This window comes from Lichenostomus cassidix, chromosome 11, assembly GCF_008360975.1.
Source record: "Lichenostomus cassidix isolate B80296 chromosome 11, HeHo_3.0, whole genome shotgun sequence".
Taxonomy (NCBI): domain Eukaryota; kingdom Metazoa; phylum Chordata; class Aves; order Passeriformes; family Meliphagidae; genus Lichenostomus; species Lichenostomus cassidix.
In genome coordinates, this window is record NC_139492.1 from 5,358,777 (window position 1) to 5,377,447 (window position 18,671).

Consider the following 18,671-nt stretch of genomic DNA (forward strand, 5'->3'; position numbering starts at 1 on the left):
GGAACCATCCACCCAGTGGCTCCTGCAGCAGAGCAATTCGTGCAGAGCTCCTGCTGCTCCAGAGTCAAGCCTCTAATGGAGCTAATTTTTCTCCTGCATCCTGGGATAAACTTGTCACACAGCTTTGTTTTTATGGGTTGGGGACATGACATCTGGTCAGGTTTTCCATGCTAAGAATTTCATGTTACATATTGTTAAAGATGACTGAAATAGGTTATGTACACATCAAAATGAGTGAACTTTTACCTTTCCTATTGCAAGTTATCCGTGACATCCTTGGAAATCATTGACTTCTCAGCTATTGACATTGTTGGGGGAAGGGGAAAAAGGTTCATCTTGCAAGAAATGCTGACTCAGAGATTTCTCAAGAAAATCTACTTTCTTAGCTGAAGAAGGAAGATTCATTCTTTGCTCATCTTGGTGAAATCTAATTGTGATATTTATATTCTGTATTAATTTGATTCAGTAAAGATTTCCAACGTAGGCAAAGAAGCCAATCGTAATAATTTGTTCTGAAGCTTTTATTACTATTGTGTTTTGAATGCAGGTATTAAAACAGCAGTGGAGCAGCAGATGCTATCCCTTGCATATTGCTAAAGATGCTACCTATGCAATTCCTAAAAGCATGAGCCCTTCTAATGGGAGGAAGCAGCAAAACACCCATTGACTTCAGTTGGTTATAGATTTCATCAGGAAAATGTGGGGCAGTGCTACTTGCTGGGGAACAAAGTCATTTGCAAGGAATAGTTTACAGTAGCTTTTACTTCTCCTTTGTACTTTGTAATTTACAAAATACAGTTGAATTCCATATATAAAAGTGACTGCTTTGCATTAAAAACAAGTTCTCCTTTTAAGTTGAACAAGCCTGCTTAAAAAGAAGAGACAGTTGGTACCAGTAGCTGTGATTTAGTGAATGTTTTTTCTACTTTTTCAAATACTCATTACAATTCCTACTTATTTTATAGCAATATCACACAATAAACATTTCTTTTCTGATTAAGGGATTGAGGGAGAGCTGAATTATAAACAGTATTAATATAAGAGGGAATTTCTATCCTGTGCTCTGTAGGCCTGAGTTTATATGACCTTAAACAATCAGTCTGAAGAAGTGACATCAGCTGCTGTACACATTCCACATTACTGAGGAATTAAATTAAGCAGCTTTAATATCTGTGAAATGGCACAGGCCTGAAAGAGAATCGTTCCAATTTATGGACTTTGTATCTGATTTACTAGTGCATGTCTAGCAATTTCAGAGCCACCAATTGCTTTAAGACCACCTCCAAAGTGTTTTTATCACTTACAGTAAATGTGCTAACATAATGTTTTAATTAAACATTTAAAGTGCATCAAACAAATTTATTGATGCTGCCAGGAAAAAAAAAAAAAGAGATGGAAAGAAGAAGAAATTCGGCTATTTGCAAAATAAACCAACCTCCATGCCATTTTGTGACGCTGCTAAGATTGGTCTTAAACATTTCAGCTGGCATCTATAAATTAACAAAAAGATTCCCCTCCCCTCCAGTTCCCTCATTTTCCATCCCCAACCTCCAAATCATGCTTTGTGCATAAAAACATGGTAAGAGCTTTTTGAAAGCTATTCAGCTATAATATCAAATGGTTGTGAACACTGCATTTATTCTTGCTCCTTGAACATAGGCCTGATATTGAAAAGATATAAAAGTCCCAGCAGCACTTTATATTGATGTTGGCATTAAAAATGCTTTTTCTGTTAGTGAGAGAGGAGTTCCCCCTTAAAAAAATAAAAGCCAATACCAGGCCTATCAAAACTTTATCATCCTGTTACCACTTTGGCACTGTATTAAAATATTCACAACTGAAGCTTGTTTTCATTAAAAATCCTTTTCCATCCCACACAGGGGATCAGAGTTCTGACACGGATCCAGAATTCCTATAACCCTTTAAAAAAAGGAGAAAAGCAAGCATTGCATTGACATCACCTGAAAAAACACGTTGAGATTTGCTCCCAGTTTGCTCCCAGTTGGCTGCTCACAGAAATGATGTGGGGTGCAGGGGCAGAGCCAGCAGCTCCACAGTTCTCCTCACCAGCTCCTCCAGTCCTGCCCATCTCTCCCCAGGAAGGTGGACCTCAGGCACTGTGGCACAGCAGCTCAGTGCAGAGAGGCTTCTTGCAGAGGGCTAAATTGTGATTTATGCTTCGTGGCACCAAAACTACAGGCATGTTATTTGTGTACATAATCCAGTTTAGGTTTTCCTAGTGAGGGGAAGAGTGTTTTGTCTTCCTGAGTAAGCATTCATTTTAGAGACAGATAATCATGGCAGGTTTGCTTTCCTACATATCTTTTCTTACATACATCTGTCGTTGTGTGTGAGAGAACAGCTAAATACAGTGGGTTGTAATGTGAATGGAAAGCATCTTTCCATACCAAAGAGGCTCAGGGATTCTAGTGTCTGGAAATGGGATTCTAAGCAATTCTTGTTAAGGTCAGTACTGCTGCTAACAAGCTGATATACAAATGCAAAGTACATTTCATGTATATTATTATGTTATACTATATTTCATATCATCTGCAATTCAATTTGCTCTATTTGTTCCAACATGAGAACTATAAACATCATGTGGTTGGAAGGGAAATGAGCAAGGAACCCCATAACGATTGGATCTGCCAGGAAACAAAAGGCAAGGCAAAATGCCATGGCAGAGCTGAGAACTGGCTGCTCCTGGGAGACTAATCTTACCTTTGTCAAAAAATAAATAAAAGAAGGAAAAAAAAATGAAAAAGGGGGAAAAAAAAAGACAAGTTGCTCATGTGGGATCAGAACCCTCATTTTTGGGCATCATTCAATCATGGGTTGCATGAAAGCTGTAGTGTCATCTCTCATGAGGCAGGATAATTCTCTCAGTGTGGTAATTCAGTGATGCGAGAAGCACCACTAACCCTTTGTCCTTTGTGCTCTTTTGTCACCTACTGAGTCACCCCAGCTTTGCCTCACTGAGCCTCAGAAGACAAATCTACTGCAGGCCCATGGTTACTGTGGCTCATGGTTACCTTGTGGTCCACATCTATTTTTGTATCTGTTGTCTCCTGCTTTATATTTAGCTCTTTGGGCGTTCTAGAATTTAGCATAATGGAGCCCAATCAATGATGTGAGCCACTGAGCAGCGACACAGTGTGACTATGAAGAAATAATAATTGTGGCTTTCAGCATCAAGGTGGAGACAGTTTTCTAGAGAAAAGAAATAAAAACCTCAGAAGAGGGGTGCAGCATCTCTCTTCGTATCACTTCATCGTGCATGATTTACCATTGTGTTCTAGGGGACTGATTTTCAAAAAGAATGAATTTTGCATTAAATTCCGAGTATGGTTGCTGCAGAAGATATGATATTTGCCTATTCAGATGATGAGATGGATGCATAAGTGATCACATCAATGGGTAATATGCACATTCAGTCGTGAGAAAAAATTTGCATGCCCTTTAAAGACCTAAAAGTTGAACATCTGGCCTTTTCTGTGGCACCTCAATTTTTTATCAATGTCTTCTGTTCCTTGAAAGGTTTATTCCTAAAACCATCAGATCATCACGGTCTTGATACAGCATTTACTGCACCCTGCTCACAAATGAGCCAGGCTCAGCTGTGGTGAGAATGACTTTAATTGTTCTGCATTACAGATGTTGTGTTTACCACAAAGTCCTTGAGTTGCACATGACTGGACACTCATGAGCTCTGTACTTGGGGCAGTCTGTGTTCTGTCCAAATGAAAACTTTCATTAAACCTCCACAGCACGTGCTTTAGGCAGGGTTGACAGCCAAAGAGCATCAGATGACAACTCTTTCCTCCTCACCAGCTCTCGTTTTCCAGAAATACAGAGTTAATTGTCAGTGTGAACTGTGAGGAAAGAACACCTAAAATTAGGTAAAACTAAGTACTAGAAATATTTAGGTACTGCTCATTTCCTCTCAGTTTTGTACTGCTCATCTAACTGACGTCCTTCCCTGAGCTTTCTTCTGCGCTTTTTGATGAGACCAATAGCTACACCTCTCCAGGATACTGTATATTTTTCTCATATTTTACTAATTTGGACACATGGTGATAAAAATTGTTCCTAACCAGAAAGTCTGATGTACTAAGCACTTTTCTTGTACATGTTTACTACTACCTGGCTGGTGATGCTGAAGAACATTGATATGCTATGGGTGTTCACTCCTCAGAGCAAGTCTCACACATCTCATCTTCATTCTTGTAATTTTGCCCTTGCCCCAACCACTCCAGGCCTCTAAAGAAGTTTGGATTTGGACTTTGAAGCTCTGGCTATGAGTCACAGCAATATTTTCACACATCCCAGTATATTAGTTAGGGGACTTGTGAAACAGAGGAAGGACAGAGTGTTATTAGTTGAAATTCCCAAATGAGGGGCCAAACACTGAAAAACTTCCTCTGCTTTTATCCAGCCTCAGATGAGGCAAAATTCTTACGTGGAATAAAGAGTTATCTGCTAAGAAGTGAAAGATAGTTTCCTAGTACATTCCATTCATCAGACTTTCAGCCTGGGTGGCAATGTTGGGGCTCATGGTTTCTAGGTGCCCAGCCTGGGTTTGCAGGACTAATATCCAGGATGTTTATCCCCCTTTTTATGTTTCAGACTGTGAAGAAAAGGAAGCCCTGCTTCTATCCCTGCCAGCTGCCACCCCTGTCCAAAATAAAGGAGGATGACCCTCTCCAAACCTGGGTATTGTTAAAGCAAGATATGGAAGATAACCAGGGGGGTTTCACGTCATTCTCGCTTAGGCAGACCTTGCATGCTGTACTTCTGACCCCAAGATCAAGTTCCAGATAGCGATGTATGCAAAGTTTAGTTATCTTTCAGAGAAGCCACCAGAAGCCTAAAACTGAACTTTTTTTTTTTTCTCCATGAGGAAATCCTGTGGCAGCCCTCCTCTGCTCAGATAACTGCAGCTTTGCAGCACCTTTGCTGCAAACAGGCATCAGAGGAATTCATGCTGGTGTCTGGCCAGCAGGCAGAATGAAACTTCCATGAAAACAGAAAAATCAAGAGAGGGGATCTGGGAAATGAAAGGACAGACACTTGGGAACTGTCACCTCCACTGAGCCAACAACAGTTTGCCCAGCTGAGGCTTGGCGTGAAGTGTTTGCTCATCTGCCTTAGCACTGGAAAACAAAAAGGAGGTTAAAAATTAATCTGTGCAGCTGGCAATTGCTGGAGTGCATTGACATGGTGGTGTAAATTTTTTCTAATACCAGGAATGTTATGTAGCAGCACAGTGACCAGGCTTTAGGGTTCACATGTGGTAGCTTGACCCATGCAACATAAGGCACTACATGACCTTTGTGGAGTTCAGTGCACCTTTTTGTACTGACCTGTTTAATTTTGGTGCTACGAAGGTGTGGGTACACCATTTCTTCTGAGACAGTGCCCACCCAGCTACAGCCAGCCTTCCATTCCCAGCTGTACTTGCAGAATAATGTGGCATGATGGATAGCTTTCCTTTAAATTTGCAAGGCTAGATTTACTAATGGCAGGTTATTTGAGTCATCTGGAAAACTACAGAAACCTTATGGTATATCACCTCTCTTATTAGTGGTTCCTGGAGCTTGATTTTGGATTATATCTTGCAAAAGGACTTTGCCAGGTGCTGCTGGAATCAACTTTAGGCTGAACCTTGAATTTCAGGCAGATAAAAAAAATGAATCCCTGTTAGAAGAGACTGCAGGGGATGGAATCTAAACCTGCTGGGGCTAAACTAACACCAGAAAGTGCTAGCCTGCCACTGCACGAGGCCAGTCTCTAAGTAGTTTGGTAGTTACCTTAACAGCTATAAAAGGTGTAAATCTGTAGAGAGGACAGAAAGAATAAAGAGAGAAACTGCCCTACCTGTCTCCTACTCCACAGGGAATAACACAAGCTACATTCACAGTAACTGATCCTAGTAACTGCTCTAAATGGAGAGGAAAAAGCTGTGGCTGAAATGTCTGTACAAATTACAGGGAGACAAGCCTGTATGTCCAACTCTCTCTAATTCTTGTTCTTCACCACTGCTAAAGAACTTCAAGCCCCTTTGTATGACATAGTGAATATGCAAGGTATAGGAAGACCTCTTCAGCAGCACCACGAGGTTATTACTATCTCCCAGAACAGTACATGCAGTGATAGGTGTGTATTGCCTTAAAAAAACACACCAGACTTTGCATTCAGAAGAAGCAAGAGGCTACCTTCTCCGTGTTACGAATATAGGTAGTTGTAGAGATGTGCTCACACCCTGAGCAGATGGTTCCTGGGGCACAGGGAATAGTTTTTTTGTTTTTCACAAGCCAAGCTGGTCTGGAGAGCAGAGGAGAATAGAGCTGAAACATTTCAGCACATCACGTGCGGCCATTAGGGCAGGATTAAACAAACATAATTAGAGAAAGTCCTTCTGAAAGATGGTGCTGCTAAAGGATTCGAGTGCACACCTATTCTGTGCCTTGCTTGAAGTCCTAATGCTGCTCCACTGCTAGAAGCAAATGCCTTTTGAAGGCAGCTCAGAGCCACCGAGCAGTCGCTTAGCTTTATAGTTTCCTAGCTGCATGTCATCTTTGAAGGCTGGGAAATTGCAGAGGCAGTACCGTGATTCCCAGCCGAGTGAAGCAGACACTTGACACATTTCATCCCTTGCAATTAAGGGAGAAAAGCAGAATCAGGGGAAAATTCAAGCAGCATTTTAGCAATAGACCACTCCCTTATCGAGATGAAGTACAAGCATCACCCACAGATATATGCAGGATGGATGCTAAGCACAGACAGTAATAAATGCATTTGAACTTTGCATGAGAAAGCCTCACACTTAGAAGACTTCGTTTATTGCTCTTAGTCATTTACACACATCCTTCTAAAGTGAGGAAGCTCAAACATAATCAAACCCTGTGTGCAAATTACCAAGTCAAATGCTGTTGTTCTGTTCCGTTGTCTTTTAATATCAGAGCACAAACTTCCCAGTGCAAAAATACAATCTTGTGATAAAATGACTAATACATGACTAAAGCCAGTTTCCATTGTGCAGGCATAGCTCTGGGGATCATTTGTTTTTCATGGTAGATCCCTCAGACAGTGAATTCCTCTGGTGGTTGGGATTATATTAATGACCAAGACTGTTAGTCACCTCAAGGGAGCTGAAATAGGATGCCACTCTGGTTGCCATTATTAATTCCAACTGCAGGTGTGAAAATTAATTTCATGGGTATTTTTATCATTTCCTTTTAGTTAAGGATTAGAGTTTCCGAATGACCCAGACTCCGGATGGAGACAAATCTGAACTGGGTCTGCCCAGCACTCCCATAACAGTGCACAAATTCTGATTGAGTAGGAGGAAAAAAAATGGGGTATAAAGCGTTCCATCCCTCGCTTGAAGACAATTAATGGCACTGAAAGATATCAGATGTCATAATGACATACACTTCTTTGCACCAAGACTCTGTAAAGCAATCCAGTAAATTGCAGGTTGTTTTCATTTCTCTGGAAGAATAACACATTTGCCAATCGTGGGAGAAAAAAAAAAGAAGTTAAATATATCAAACCAAATCAAATGTAGCTGATTAGAAAGCTACAGTTTCCATTTGCTGGCAAGAGTACTGTTTTCACATAGATTTTCTGACAGATGCTGCTATATCTCCATAGTCAAGACAGCTCCAGCAGCCAAGCTCCTGCCTGGCGTCCCTAACCATAGGTGGAGTTGGGCTATTGAATTTGGGGAACGGGAGGGGAATGGCTGGGAGGAGAGCTGGCTCACCTTGGCTGGAGAGGGCAGGAGCTGGAGTCGGCTGGATCCATCATGGACTGGGAAGGAAGGAAGCAAACCCCCCACTCACCCCCTCCCCATTTCTGCCCGTGATTAAGCCTCAACTCCTGCCAGTTCAGCTGGCAAAGGTGCTGTCTCCAAAGCTGTCCTGCATTCACCGACACCTCCTGCCAGAGCCCGTGAGTAATGCTCAGGAGATAAGCAGGTTAGGCCAGATTCAGTCAGATAATTAAGGGTTGGAGCTAACGTCAGGTCCTTAGGTGCTCTTATACACACACAGCTCACCCGGGCTTTGGATTTATAAGTCGTTGCGCTCATAACCACCTTCCAGCCGACACCTTTCCTCATGTCTGGGGCATCTTTGCCGTGTGGGTAAGCGCTGTGCCTGCCCCGGAGATGGACAGACAGACAGACAAGCCGTGCTCGGGGCTGCAGAGCTCGGAGCTCCCTTCCCTTCAGTGCCGCAGCCACCACCCCTCCATCCCCGAGTGTCTCTTCCTCCTGCCGCCAAGGCAGTTTTCTGGCCTGACCGCTGTCCCCCTGCCCCTCCTGCAGCCGCTTCCCTCCGCTCCATCCCAGCGCTCAGCGGGGAGAAGCTGCCGCTTGGAATTGGCTTCTCCCTCCCTCCCTCTCCGGCTGACCCTCCCCGCACGGAGCTGCCAGAGCCGCAGGGCTCGACGCCAGCCCTGCTCTGTTATAATGAACCTTTTTAGGTCATGTAAGCCAAGAACCTTGTGTTGCTAAAGACCCCATCAGTTACTCGAAGCAGTTATCGTATTTTACTGTTTACGGGGAGTAAGTCCAGAGCATGGCGCTCAGCCCATCGCATGCCGCACAGTTTATCACCAAAAATTAATGAGTTTGTGCCATCTCGCACTTCAGGATGTTAAATCACAGATTTGTTTAAGATTTACTGAAGTTCACAACTTTTAATAAAGACCGTCTCAACCTTCACAGCTGCACGTCAAACATCATGTCAGAATCATGCCCTCCTCACCATTTACTGACGGCTGACTCTAAGAAAGAGAGAGCATATAAAATTCACTTATTTTTTCATGCTGCCACTGCAACCATTTTTACTGTTGAAACAACTTAATGCAGAGCAGAAGGGGAAAAAAGCAATAATTTTTCTGATCTAAAATAGATACAAATGCAGCGTGCATATTGCAGGACATTATCAGGACAGTTCAGATACATAACATTAATATAATCAGTTTATTCTCTCCCCTTAACTAATGCTAGTTTTCTGCTTCTGTAGAGTTTTCAGATCAATTTGTGCAGGAGTTTTTATCAGGTCTCCATTACCCACTTTGGCTAATTTCAGAGAAAACACCACACTGTATAGCTGAACATGATCACCCAGGTTATAAATGATAAATTCCACCATAAAGCTTTATAAAAATCTTTATTGCAACTTAAGTCTTTATTTCTTTTAAATTAATAGATTTTTTTAGCATCAAAATGTCTTCATTGATTTTTACATTTAGGCAAAAGCTGTTCATGAAAATTGCCAAAGTAGGACACATATCACGGAACAAGCACAGTGCAAATCTGGTGACACCAACCTTTAGCCACGTCTCAGAGTCGCTTGCAGCTTTCCAGTCCCACCTCTGTGCTGTCTTCCCTTCAGAGAGAGAAACTGCTTCTGGATCATGCAAAGTTATTTGGGATATTTCTAGCATTTTATCAATGTTATAAGCGAGCACTGAAAATATCCTGATTGCTAAAAAGCTATCACTTAATTTGGACTCAGTAGACAGAGCAAACTCATGCATTCAGGTGTAGCACTGATGTTGCACCTTCCATACAGTGACTGTCAGGCACTTCCAGGGGAATAAAATCAAAGCAGCTGCTAAAACTTCACAATTCCTTAGAGCTAAAACACAAGCCCTCCTGGATGTGACACAAAAGCAACCAAAATGTGTGTTTAAGCCTGTCTTTTCAAGCCACTTTTTTCTAATTTAGCAACAGAAACTTTACAGACAAATGAATAGAGGTCGTGTATTCATGATCTGGGCAGAATGGCCAAATAGGAGACTGTATAGGAAAATAATTTTTTTTCTCTCCTTCTGCACTGTTTTGAAATGCAGCAAGTCTGGTGGATTCTGTAACACTAATACAAAACTGGAAAGTGGAGAGAGAGGAGAAGCAAGTTTCATTAACAGGGAGAATTCTACATAAAATATACTGGAGCTGATGGAGGAAAGGAAGAGACAGCCAAGATGTTCAGCTGCAAGTGGAGTCCAATTTGATGCTCAGCGTGAGTTTAAAGGGAAGATTTTCTCAGCCTTAAAATAAAAGAGCAGTATTGGATGCGTACAGGGCAGAAAACTGTCGTCACAGAAATGGATTGTGCCGGGCTTGGGAAAAGCGAGAGTGGCAAAAGTAGCTCATTTTGCTGTGCTACATTTATAGATGTGCTCATTTGAATGCTCCCAGGAGGACCAGCTTTCTGCGTCCAGACAAAATTATACAGGCATCCCACCACGGTGCTAAAAGCTGAGCATAAAGGAGATCCACCACAGCTTAACTGGGGATTCTGCCTTTGGATTTTGGGGAGCAGACTTGATCTCCTGCCAGCAGATCTGCTTCTGTCTTTCATTTCTAGTAGGATCAGCCCTCTGACATAAATAAATTGCTAACATCAAGGACCTGATCCTGCTTCCACTGAAATCAATACAAGTTTTGTCACTGGTTTCAATGGGATCAAGGATTCAATCCCACCGTTTTTGAAGTCAATAGGGTTGGGTTTTTCTCTGAATAAGCAAGGTTGTGTTAATACTGCAGAATGGGCCTAAATTATATTGATTATTTGGATGTAAAACCAAGCATAAAAACAGGATTAGGGGGGAAAGGGAAATGTATGAGAAAGTGAGGGTAGAGCAGCATCCATTCATGGCATGCAGTGGGTCAGCAGGAGCTCCGCCGGAGTAAAGGCTGCAGTGGCACAGCACAGGGAGCCAAGTCCACTGGAAAATTTTGGGGGGAAGAGAGAGAAGAAATTCATCCTGGAGATCCTTTTTCATCTGCTCCTTCTAAAGCAAACCTTTGAGTCACTCATCCTTTATTAAAAATAAACAAAACATTGACAGAAGAAATTATTGTCACATATACACACATAGTAATTGGTTCTGCTTCTTCGGTGCTCCTTCTTTTCCCTCTTCTCTGATACAGGGTTGCTCTGTGTTTCTGTAACAACTACTGGCAAATCAGAATTTATTGTACATATGTTTGTGTTCCACTTAATAAAAAATATACTTATATTTTCAGATAAACTTTGTTAGTAATTCATGAGGTAAGTGACTATTTATGCTAATAAGGGAGAAATATATTCTCAGGCATAATGCATTACATAAATTTGAATGCAAAATGTTCAATTATGAAGTAAATACAGGTAATGCAAATAGTAAATTACATCCAATAAAAATATATAAAGAATGTGTCTTCAAAGAGAGAGAGGCTTTTATTTGCGTCTGTGAGTTGTTTAAAGAGAAAAGAATTAATAAATACTGAATTACTCTTATGATGATTTAGCTCATAATTCACCAATCCATAACGACTCCCAGTAATCAGACTGTTGTTTCATACCCTCCAATATAAGGCAGGACTGTTTCCTCAGCAATTTTATCCCTACCAGATTATCTCGTCTGATTCTATTAATTCTCTCCCATAAATCTGCTAACAGTGATATGTGATTTACTTACACTGTTAACTGATCTGAAGACTGTTAAAAGGATTTATCTAGCACTGCACCTAGGAGCAGTTTATGCCTTATCACTCTGTTACTCCGAAGAAGTCTTTCTGAAATCAATTTGGCTGGTTTCATAGCTAAATTCAGCGGACACTGTTTAGTTCTGCACCATAAAATAAGACACTAGATAAACAAAAGGAGCAGTAACTGTACATAACGTGTTGCTCTCGATACGTGTTTAAGTTATAACAAATTACTCTCTGAGTCCATATAACACCAACCCTGCACGTCTGCTGCTCTGTGTGGGACAGGCACACACAGCTCCAGCGGTGCGAGTTCTGCCTCTGCTGCTGGCGTGCTCTGCAGGCCGACCCCAGAGGCTTTGGAGAGAATGTTTCACGTCCCCCTGAACGGGCTGTCAGAAAACTCTCCCACAATAAATATACATTAGTTTGGAGGCTCACAAACCGGGGCAGCAGCACAGTGGGAGAGAGAAGGGCTCCACGGCATGTCATCGAGCGGAGATGCTTGAAAACAAACCGGAGCAAGAGGCTGTGAGAGGGACAGGGGAGTTTTCCCTCTGCCTGGCTCGGGGCAGGATTGTTACAAACAGTGCTGGGAAAAGGGAGCAGTCTGAGGGAATTGGCCTGCGATAATTGTGGAAAAACTGAAGGCTGAATAGCTCTAATTGAAATGAAAGTGTGTGATTGTTATGGAAGAAACACTGTTAATAGAGGACTGTAAATGTTTAGACACCCATTGTGAATAGCCAAATAATAAAGAAAAATACTACTAAAACAAGAATTATATACTGTAGGGAGGAGAATGCTGCTTCTGAAGGTTATCCAAAAATTGCTAATAATCTTTTTTTCTCTGCTGTGCTGAACAGTAGAGACATTTTGGTGCAGCAGTTCTGTGTAACAATCACACAAGAACAATATTGTACAACTAATAATTTTACTCACTGTTCTGGTAGGTCAGAGCTTCAATTAATTTGCAGTACTTGCTTACATTGGTATCAATTAAGAGACGGTCCCCATTAGCTCACACAATTTCATACTCTTTGTGTAGAGTTCAGAGTTTACCCAGGAAATTTACTCATTTGCAAATGTAGCACTTTTAATCTTCACATCCAAACAAACTATTTTATGAGGCTGGAGCCACAATTCCATAGTCATCTACCACACAGGCTAGGGAAATACTACAACTATACATTCTGAAATGCAATAACCTTTTGATTTAAAAATATTAGCACACACTTTATGTCTCTCATAGGTGAGCACGCTAAGTGATATATAGCACCAAATTCATCTTGCTCAGGAGAAAAAAAACCCCAAACACAGGGAATTGGGCTGTCCTGGGGGGATTTATGCTGTGAGCCTGGAAGTTTTGTTGATTCCAACGAAGTGAAGAAACAGAAAAGCCAGCCTGAGCAGTTAACTTGCATTAACTTTGTCGTGGATCTCAGTCTGTAAGATAAAGCTGGCAGATGTCCACGGCTCAGTGTGTGCGGGTGTGTGCGGGACGGTGCAGAACTGTGTTTTAATTTTGTTAGAAATGTTAGCAGTATTTTTTATCTTTACAGAATTGCCACTATGATCTTTTCTAGATGTAGTTATCTTCCTAAACTCGCAGTATGCCCTACCCCTTTTAGCTGCCAGGAACAGTACATGCTGTATGACTTTCAGATGTTAGTACTGGCACTCGCACTGATAATGGCATAGTCAGAAGATGTTATCCATTCGTAAATCCACTCGCCAAGTGCTATTTCCTAAGCAGAGATTCTTTGGCTATTGCAAATGATGACTTTCACAGTTGGTGAAAAATCGCCCAGAGCCTTGCCCGCACCTCCAGAGTGATACCCTGAGCGGGGTTATAAATAGCGACCTCCGGGGGGGAAGGGACCGGGCTAGGGGAGAAGGGAGGATTTGAAGTACAATGTTCAAGAAGCAGGTTTAATATATGACCAAGTGTCAGAAGTCAGGTTTCTGAGAATTACTTTTCAGATAAACAACTTTATAGCACCGCACTTAATCTTACTTACTAGAGACATCTCATTTATCACGGAATTACAAGTAACTTTAATTCTATCGATATTCCCATAAAGCCCGGTCGGAAAATCGAGCCTGCCAGCCCCGGAGGCTGCGGCTCTCCCCGGTCCGCTGCGGGACATGGTGCAGCCGGAGCCGGGCGGGACCTCGGCGGCTGCGGGGGCGGGAGGGACACGATGGGGGAGTCTGTCCCGTCCCGTCCCGTCCCGTCCCGTCCCGTCCCGTCCCGTCCCGTCCCGTCCCGTCCCGTCGCTCGGCACTGACCTGCGGACGAGAGATGGCGCTGTCGAGGTTCGAACCGAGCCGCTCCGCCGCTCCGCTCCCGCCGCCGCCGCTGCTCGGCCCCCGGACCGGCCCCAGCCCCCTCCCGCAGGGGAAGGGGGGTTGGGGGGAGGCGAAAGTAAATACAATTAGTTCTAAATGTATAAAATTAATTAGTCCTGGCCGGCACGCCGAGTGCGGCGCGAAAGGGGGGCGGGGAAAGCGGGGTTTGCAAACTTGCGGGGCTCTCGCACCTCCGGGCGGGCGTGGGGGATGGAGGGATCGATGCCCCGTCCCCGTAACAAAATAATCAATAAGTGACCGGGGCGCTGCGGGGAGCGGAGCGATGACCCGCGGCCGGCACGGAGGAAGGGCCGCCCGCCTGCCCGCAGGTACCGCGCCGGGCACGGCGGAGCCCCGCGCTGCCTCCGCGCTGCCCGCTCCCCCCGGGGTACCGCGCCCGGAGCTCCCCCTCCCTCGTCCCGGCCGCAGGGAGCTCCCCCGTGCCCTCGGGTGCCGGGCCGGGCTCAGGGGCAGCTCCCGGGCACGCCGCCCCGGGGCAGGGCGCTCGGCCGCGGGCGCGCACGGTGCGGTGCGGTGCGGTGCAGTGCTGCGGAGCGGGCCGGCGGTGGCTGTGCCGTGCCGAGCCGAGCCGAGCCGAGCCGAGCCGAGCCGAGACGAGCCGAGACGAGCCCGGCGCGGTGCCGGCGGCCAGGAGGGGGTTAAGCGGGCGCTGACAGTCAGCTGAGCCCTGACTGACAGCCCGGAAAGTTTCCCTGTCGCTATACTCTTATGCTAATGAGGCCGGGCGGCGCGCTCCCATTGGCCCGGCCCCGAGCCCGTGTGCGCCTGACGTCACGGGCGCTATAAAACTCCGCAATGCTTTAAACTCTCCTGCCGGATCAAACCTTTAAATATTTTTCATCTTCTTGCTGTAGCTTTGAGGCCGAGTTGTTGGTTTGGTTTTTTTCTCTCTCTCTCTCTCTTTTTTTTTTTTTTAACTCTTATTATTGTTATTATTTTGGTTGCGATACAGACTTTGATTTTTTTTATTATTTTTTTGCCTTCGCTCTCTCTCCCTCCTCCCTCCCCCGATGAACCTCTCTCCTCGCTCTGCACTTTGCACGAGAGAGCCCAGAGGAAAGGCACCATGAAGTGTTAAAAATAACAAAACAAAACAACAACAACAACAAATTTACTCGCAACAACACCAGCTAACACTTCCAGCTGCGGTTCGCGAGCTGCGAAAGAGAGCGAGAGGAGAGAGAGAGAGAAGGGAGGGAGAGAGGAGGAAAAAAAAACCCTCTATGCAAAAGGCGAATAGCGAGAGCCCCGCGCTCTGATGCATCAGCGGAGCCTCTGCGAGGGATAACGCGGAGCGGGAGAGGAGCCGCCGGGGCGGACCGGAGCGGAGGCAGAGCAGGAGAGCGGAGCGGAGCTCGCCAAAAATCAAGCTGGCTCACCCGGTGGCGACTCAGAGCAGCCCCCTCGCTCCCGGAGCGCACCCTTTCTGGAGGACTCTCGGCAGCAAAAGGATGGCATCAGAGCTGGCGATGAGCAGCTCCGACCTGCCCACCAGTCCCCTGGCCATGGAATATGTTAATGACTTCGATCTGATGAAGTTTGAAGTGAAAAAGGAGCCGGTGGAGACCGATCGCATTATCAGCCAGTGCGGCCGCCTGATCGCCGGGGGATCGCTCTCCTCCACCCCGATGAGCACGCCCTGCAGCTCCGTGCCCCCGTCCCCCAGCTTCTCGGCGCCCAGCCCCGGCTCCGGCTCCGACCAGAAGACCCACCTGGAAGACTACTACTGGATGACGGGGTACCCGCAGCAGCTCAACCCGGAGGCGCTGGGCTTCAGCCCCGAGGACGCGGTGGAGGCGCTGATCAACAGCAGCCACCACCCGCTGCCCGGCGCCTTCGATGGCTATGCTAGAGGGCAGCAGCTGGCCGCGGCCGCCGGCGGCTCCGTGCCGGCCGAGGAGATGGGCTCGGCGGCCGCCGTGGTGTCGGCGGTGATCGCCGCGGCGGCGGCGCAGGGCGGCGCGCCCCACTACCACCACCACCACCACCACCCGCACCACGGCGGCGGCGGCGGCGGCGGCGGCGGCGGCGGGCACCCCCACGCCGCGGCGCCGGGCAGCGCGCCGCCCTCCTCCGCCTCCTCGGCCGCCGGCTCCGGCTCCGGCGGCGGCGGCGGCGGCGGCGGCGGCGCCGGGGGGCTGCACCACCCGCACCACGGCGGCGGCGGCGGCGGCGGCGGCGGCCTCCACTTCGACGACCGCTTCTCCGACGAGCAGCTGGTGACCATGTCGGTGCGGGAGCTGAACCGGCAGCTGCGGGGCGTCAGCAAGGAAGAGGTGATCCGGCTGAAGCAGAAGAGGAGGACCCTCAAAAACAGGGGCTATGCCCAGTCCTGCCGCTTCAAGAGGGTCCAGCAGCGGCACGTCCTGGAGTCGGAGAAGAACCAGCTGCTGCAGCAAGTGGAGCACCTAAAGCAGGAGATCTCCAGGCTGGTCCGGGAGAGGGACGCCTACAAGGAAAAGTACGAGAAGCTGGTCAGCAATGGCTTCAGAGAAAACGGATCCAGCAGCGACAACCCTTCCTCTCCAGAGTTTTTCATGTGAGTTCCCACAGCCTTGCCACCTTAACTAAAAGTTCTCCGTGTGAGTTGTTGTTGGGGGCTTTGCTAGAGCCACAACCCCGCTTGCCACCTTCTATTACCTTTTTTTTAAAAAAAAAGCAAACAAAAAAAACTCAAAACAATTTTAAAACAAAGTTGTTTTTTGGGTTGGTTTTTGGTTTTTTTTTTTCTTTTTAAGGTGGGCTGGCTCCGTGTTGGCCAACCTAAAGTTCTACATGAGTTGCCTTTCTGTTTATTAATATTATTATTATTTTTATTTTTTTTGTGGGGGCTTGCTGTTGTGTTTTTTTTTTAATTTGAAAGATCCAACTCACCACCAACTCAGTTCTTCATATGAAGCTTGCTCTTCTTTGAAACCTGCCATCCACATTATATATATATATTTTTAAGTTCATGAGTTTTTTTTCTTTTGAGCTTGCTGTGTCCAAAAAGTCAGATTTTTTTTTGCCATCCTGAGTTCTTCATATGAGATTTGAGCTTTGCAAAAAGAAAAATAAAATTAAAAAAAAAAATTTAAAAAACTAAACAAAACAAAAAATCACAAAAAAAAAAAAGTGAAAATTTTAGACTCCAGCTTGCTGAGTTTCATCAGTTTTTAGCGTTGTTGTGCAAAACTAGAGATATGCCTAGATCAACCTGCCAAAATCAAGCCTGCATCAACCTTCGGTGTGTTCATGTGAGTTTTGGCCTTAATCTGCCAAACGTGAGACTTTAGTCTGCCATTAGAATCCCATACTCATCTCATGCATTACGCTTGCTATTTTGTCTTAGCAACAATGAACTATAACTGTTTCGAAAGACTATGAAAAAGAGACATTATATTAATAAAAAACCCTGCATGCTGGTCATGTACGGTATAATTATTTTTTTTTCTTTAGCTTGGAAATGGACTTTTGGAGACTATTATGGCATGGCATTCATCCTTTTGTTTTATTGCCTCATCACTTTTTTGGATTGAAAGCAAAAAAGTGCAACCTTTGATCTTCCTCCTCCTCTTCCTCCCATTAAAGTTTGCATCTGCTCTAAAACTGCTTTGAGTTACTCAAACTTCAGACTTCCTTTTAAATGCACTGAAGCATTCCCTCTCAAAAAACCTGCCAGAATGGATTTTGGTAACCTAATGTGGCAAAAAAAATTAAAAAAAAAAAAAAAAGAAACACAGAAAGAACTTTGGAAAGATGTTCAAAAACAAAATTCACATCCCACTTGGGGGGGACATTGAAACCATGCTGTTGCCTAAAAACAGTCTAAAATTAATTTTAAATGATCTGCCCCATTTTTTTTGTTTTTCCTTTTGCATTTGGTCATTGTCAAATGTGGAATGCTCTGGGTTCCTAGTATATAATTTAATTCTAGTTTCTGTCATCTGTTAGCCCAGTTAAAATGTATGCTACAGATAAAGGAATGTTATAGATAAATTCGAAAGAGTTAGGTCTGTTTAGATGTAGATTTTTTTTTTTAAGATTGATGCACTAAATTGTTTACTGTCGTGATGTAAAGGGGGGTAGAATTTGCAACGGGACTGTTTTAAAAAGTAGTTTATGCAGCATGTGCTTGCAACTTAAATATAAGTTGGGTATATGTAGTCCTTGCTATACCACTGACTGTATTTGAAAACCAAAGTATTAAAAGGGGGAGGCACCCCTGTTTATATCTATAGGGGTATTTTACATTAAAAATGTATGGGTTGTTTTTTTGGGTTTTTTTTTTTTTCAAAATTGAAGTATTTGGGACTGAATTGCACTAAGATATAACCTGCAAGCATATAATACAAAAACAACAAAAAAAAAATTACGAACCTGTTTAGAACGCTAATACAATTTATGCAGTTATAAAGATGGCATTACTGCACAGTTTTAAAATGATGCAGATTTTTTTACAGTTGTATTGTGGTGCAGAACTGGATTTTCTGTAACTTCAAAAATTCCACAGTTTTAAAGGCAATAATCAGTAAATTTTATTTTCAGGGACTGATATCCTGTCTTTTAAAAAAAAAAATGGAAAGTAAATCTTACCACAATAAATATAAAAAAATCTTGTCAGTTACTTTTTCTTTTACATATTTTGCTGTGCAAAATTGTTTTATATCTTGAGTTACTAACTAACCACGTGTGATGTTCCTATGTGCTTTTCTTTCATTTTCAACTCTATGGTTATATCAAAAGAGAGAATAATCTACAATAATAAACTGCATTTTTTTGATTCCGTACTCAGTTTCTTAGTCTGTAGTTTAAAGTTCCATAACTC

At 44.3% G+C, this 18,671-nt stretch overlaps 2 protein-coding genes across 4 annotated transcripts in view; one reads left to right on the forward strand and one right to left on the reverse strand.

Annotated features, from left to right (window-relative positions):
* Positions 1 to 9,488: 9,488 nt before the first annotated feature.
* Positions 9,489 to 14,932, reverse strand: LOC146432103 (uncharacterized). Its single transcript, XM_085072138.1, has 3 exons — positions 14,900 to 14,932; positions 13,784 to 14,575; positions 9,489 to 11,995 (listed from the first exon to the last, which is right to left on the reverse strand). Exons 1-3 carry the CDS (start codon positions 14,930 to 14,932, stop codon positions 11,612 to 11,614), a joined length of 1,209 nt encoding a protein of 402 aa, XP_084928264.1. The 3' UTR covers positions 9,489 to 11,611.
* MAF (MAF bZIP transcription factor) overlaps positions 14,569 to 18,671 on the forward strand; it is a 188,326-nt gene continuing 184,223 nt past the window's right edge. For all 3 annotated transcript variants that reach the window (XR_014854487.1, XM_085071489.1, XM_085071490.1), the window contains exon 1: positions 14,569 to 16,403. Coding sequence is in view for 2 of the 3 variants with exons in the window: in XM_085071489.1 (XP_084927615.1) it covers positions 15,316 to 16,403 (1,088 nt within the window). In the remaining variant the exon portion in view is untranslated. The remainder of the gene's footprint in view (positions 16,404 to 18,671) is intronic.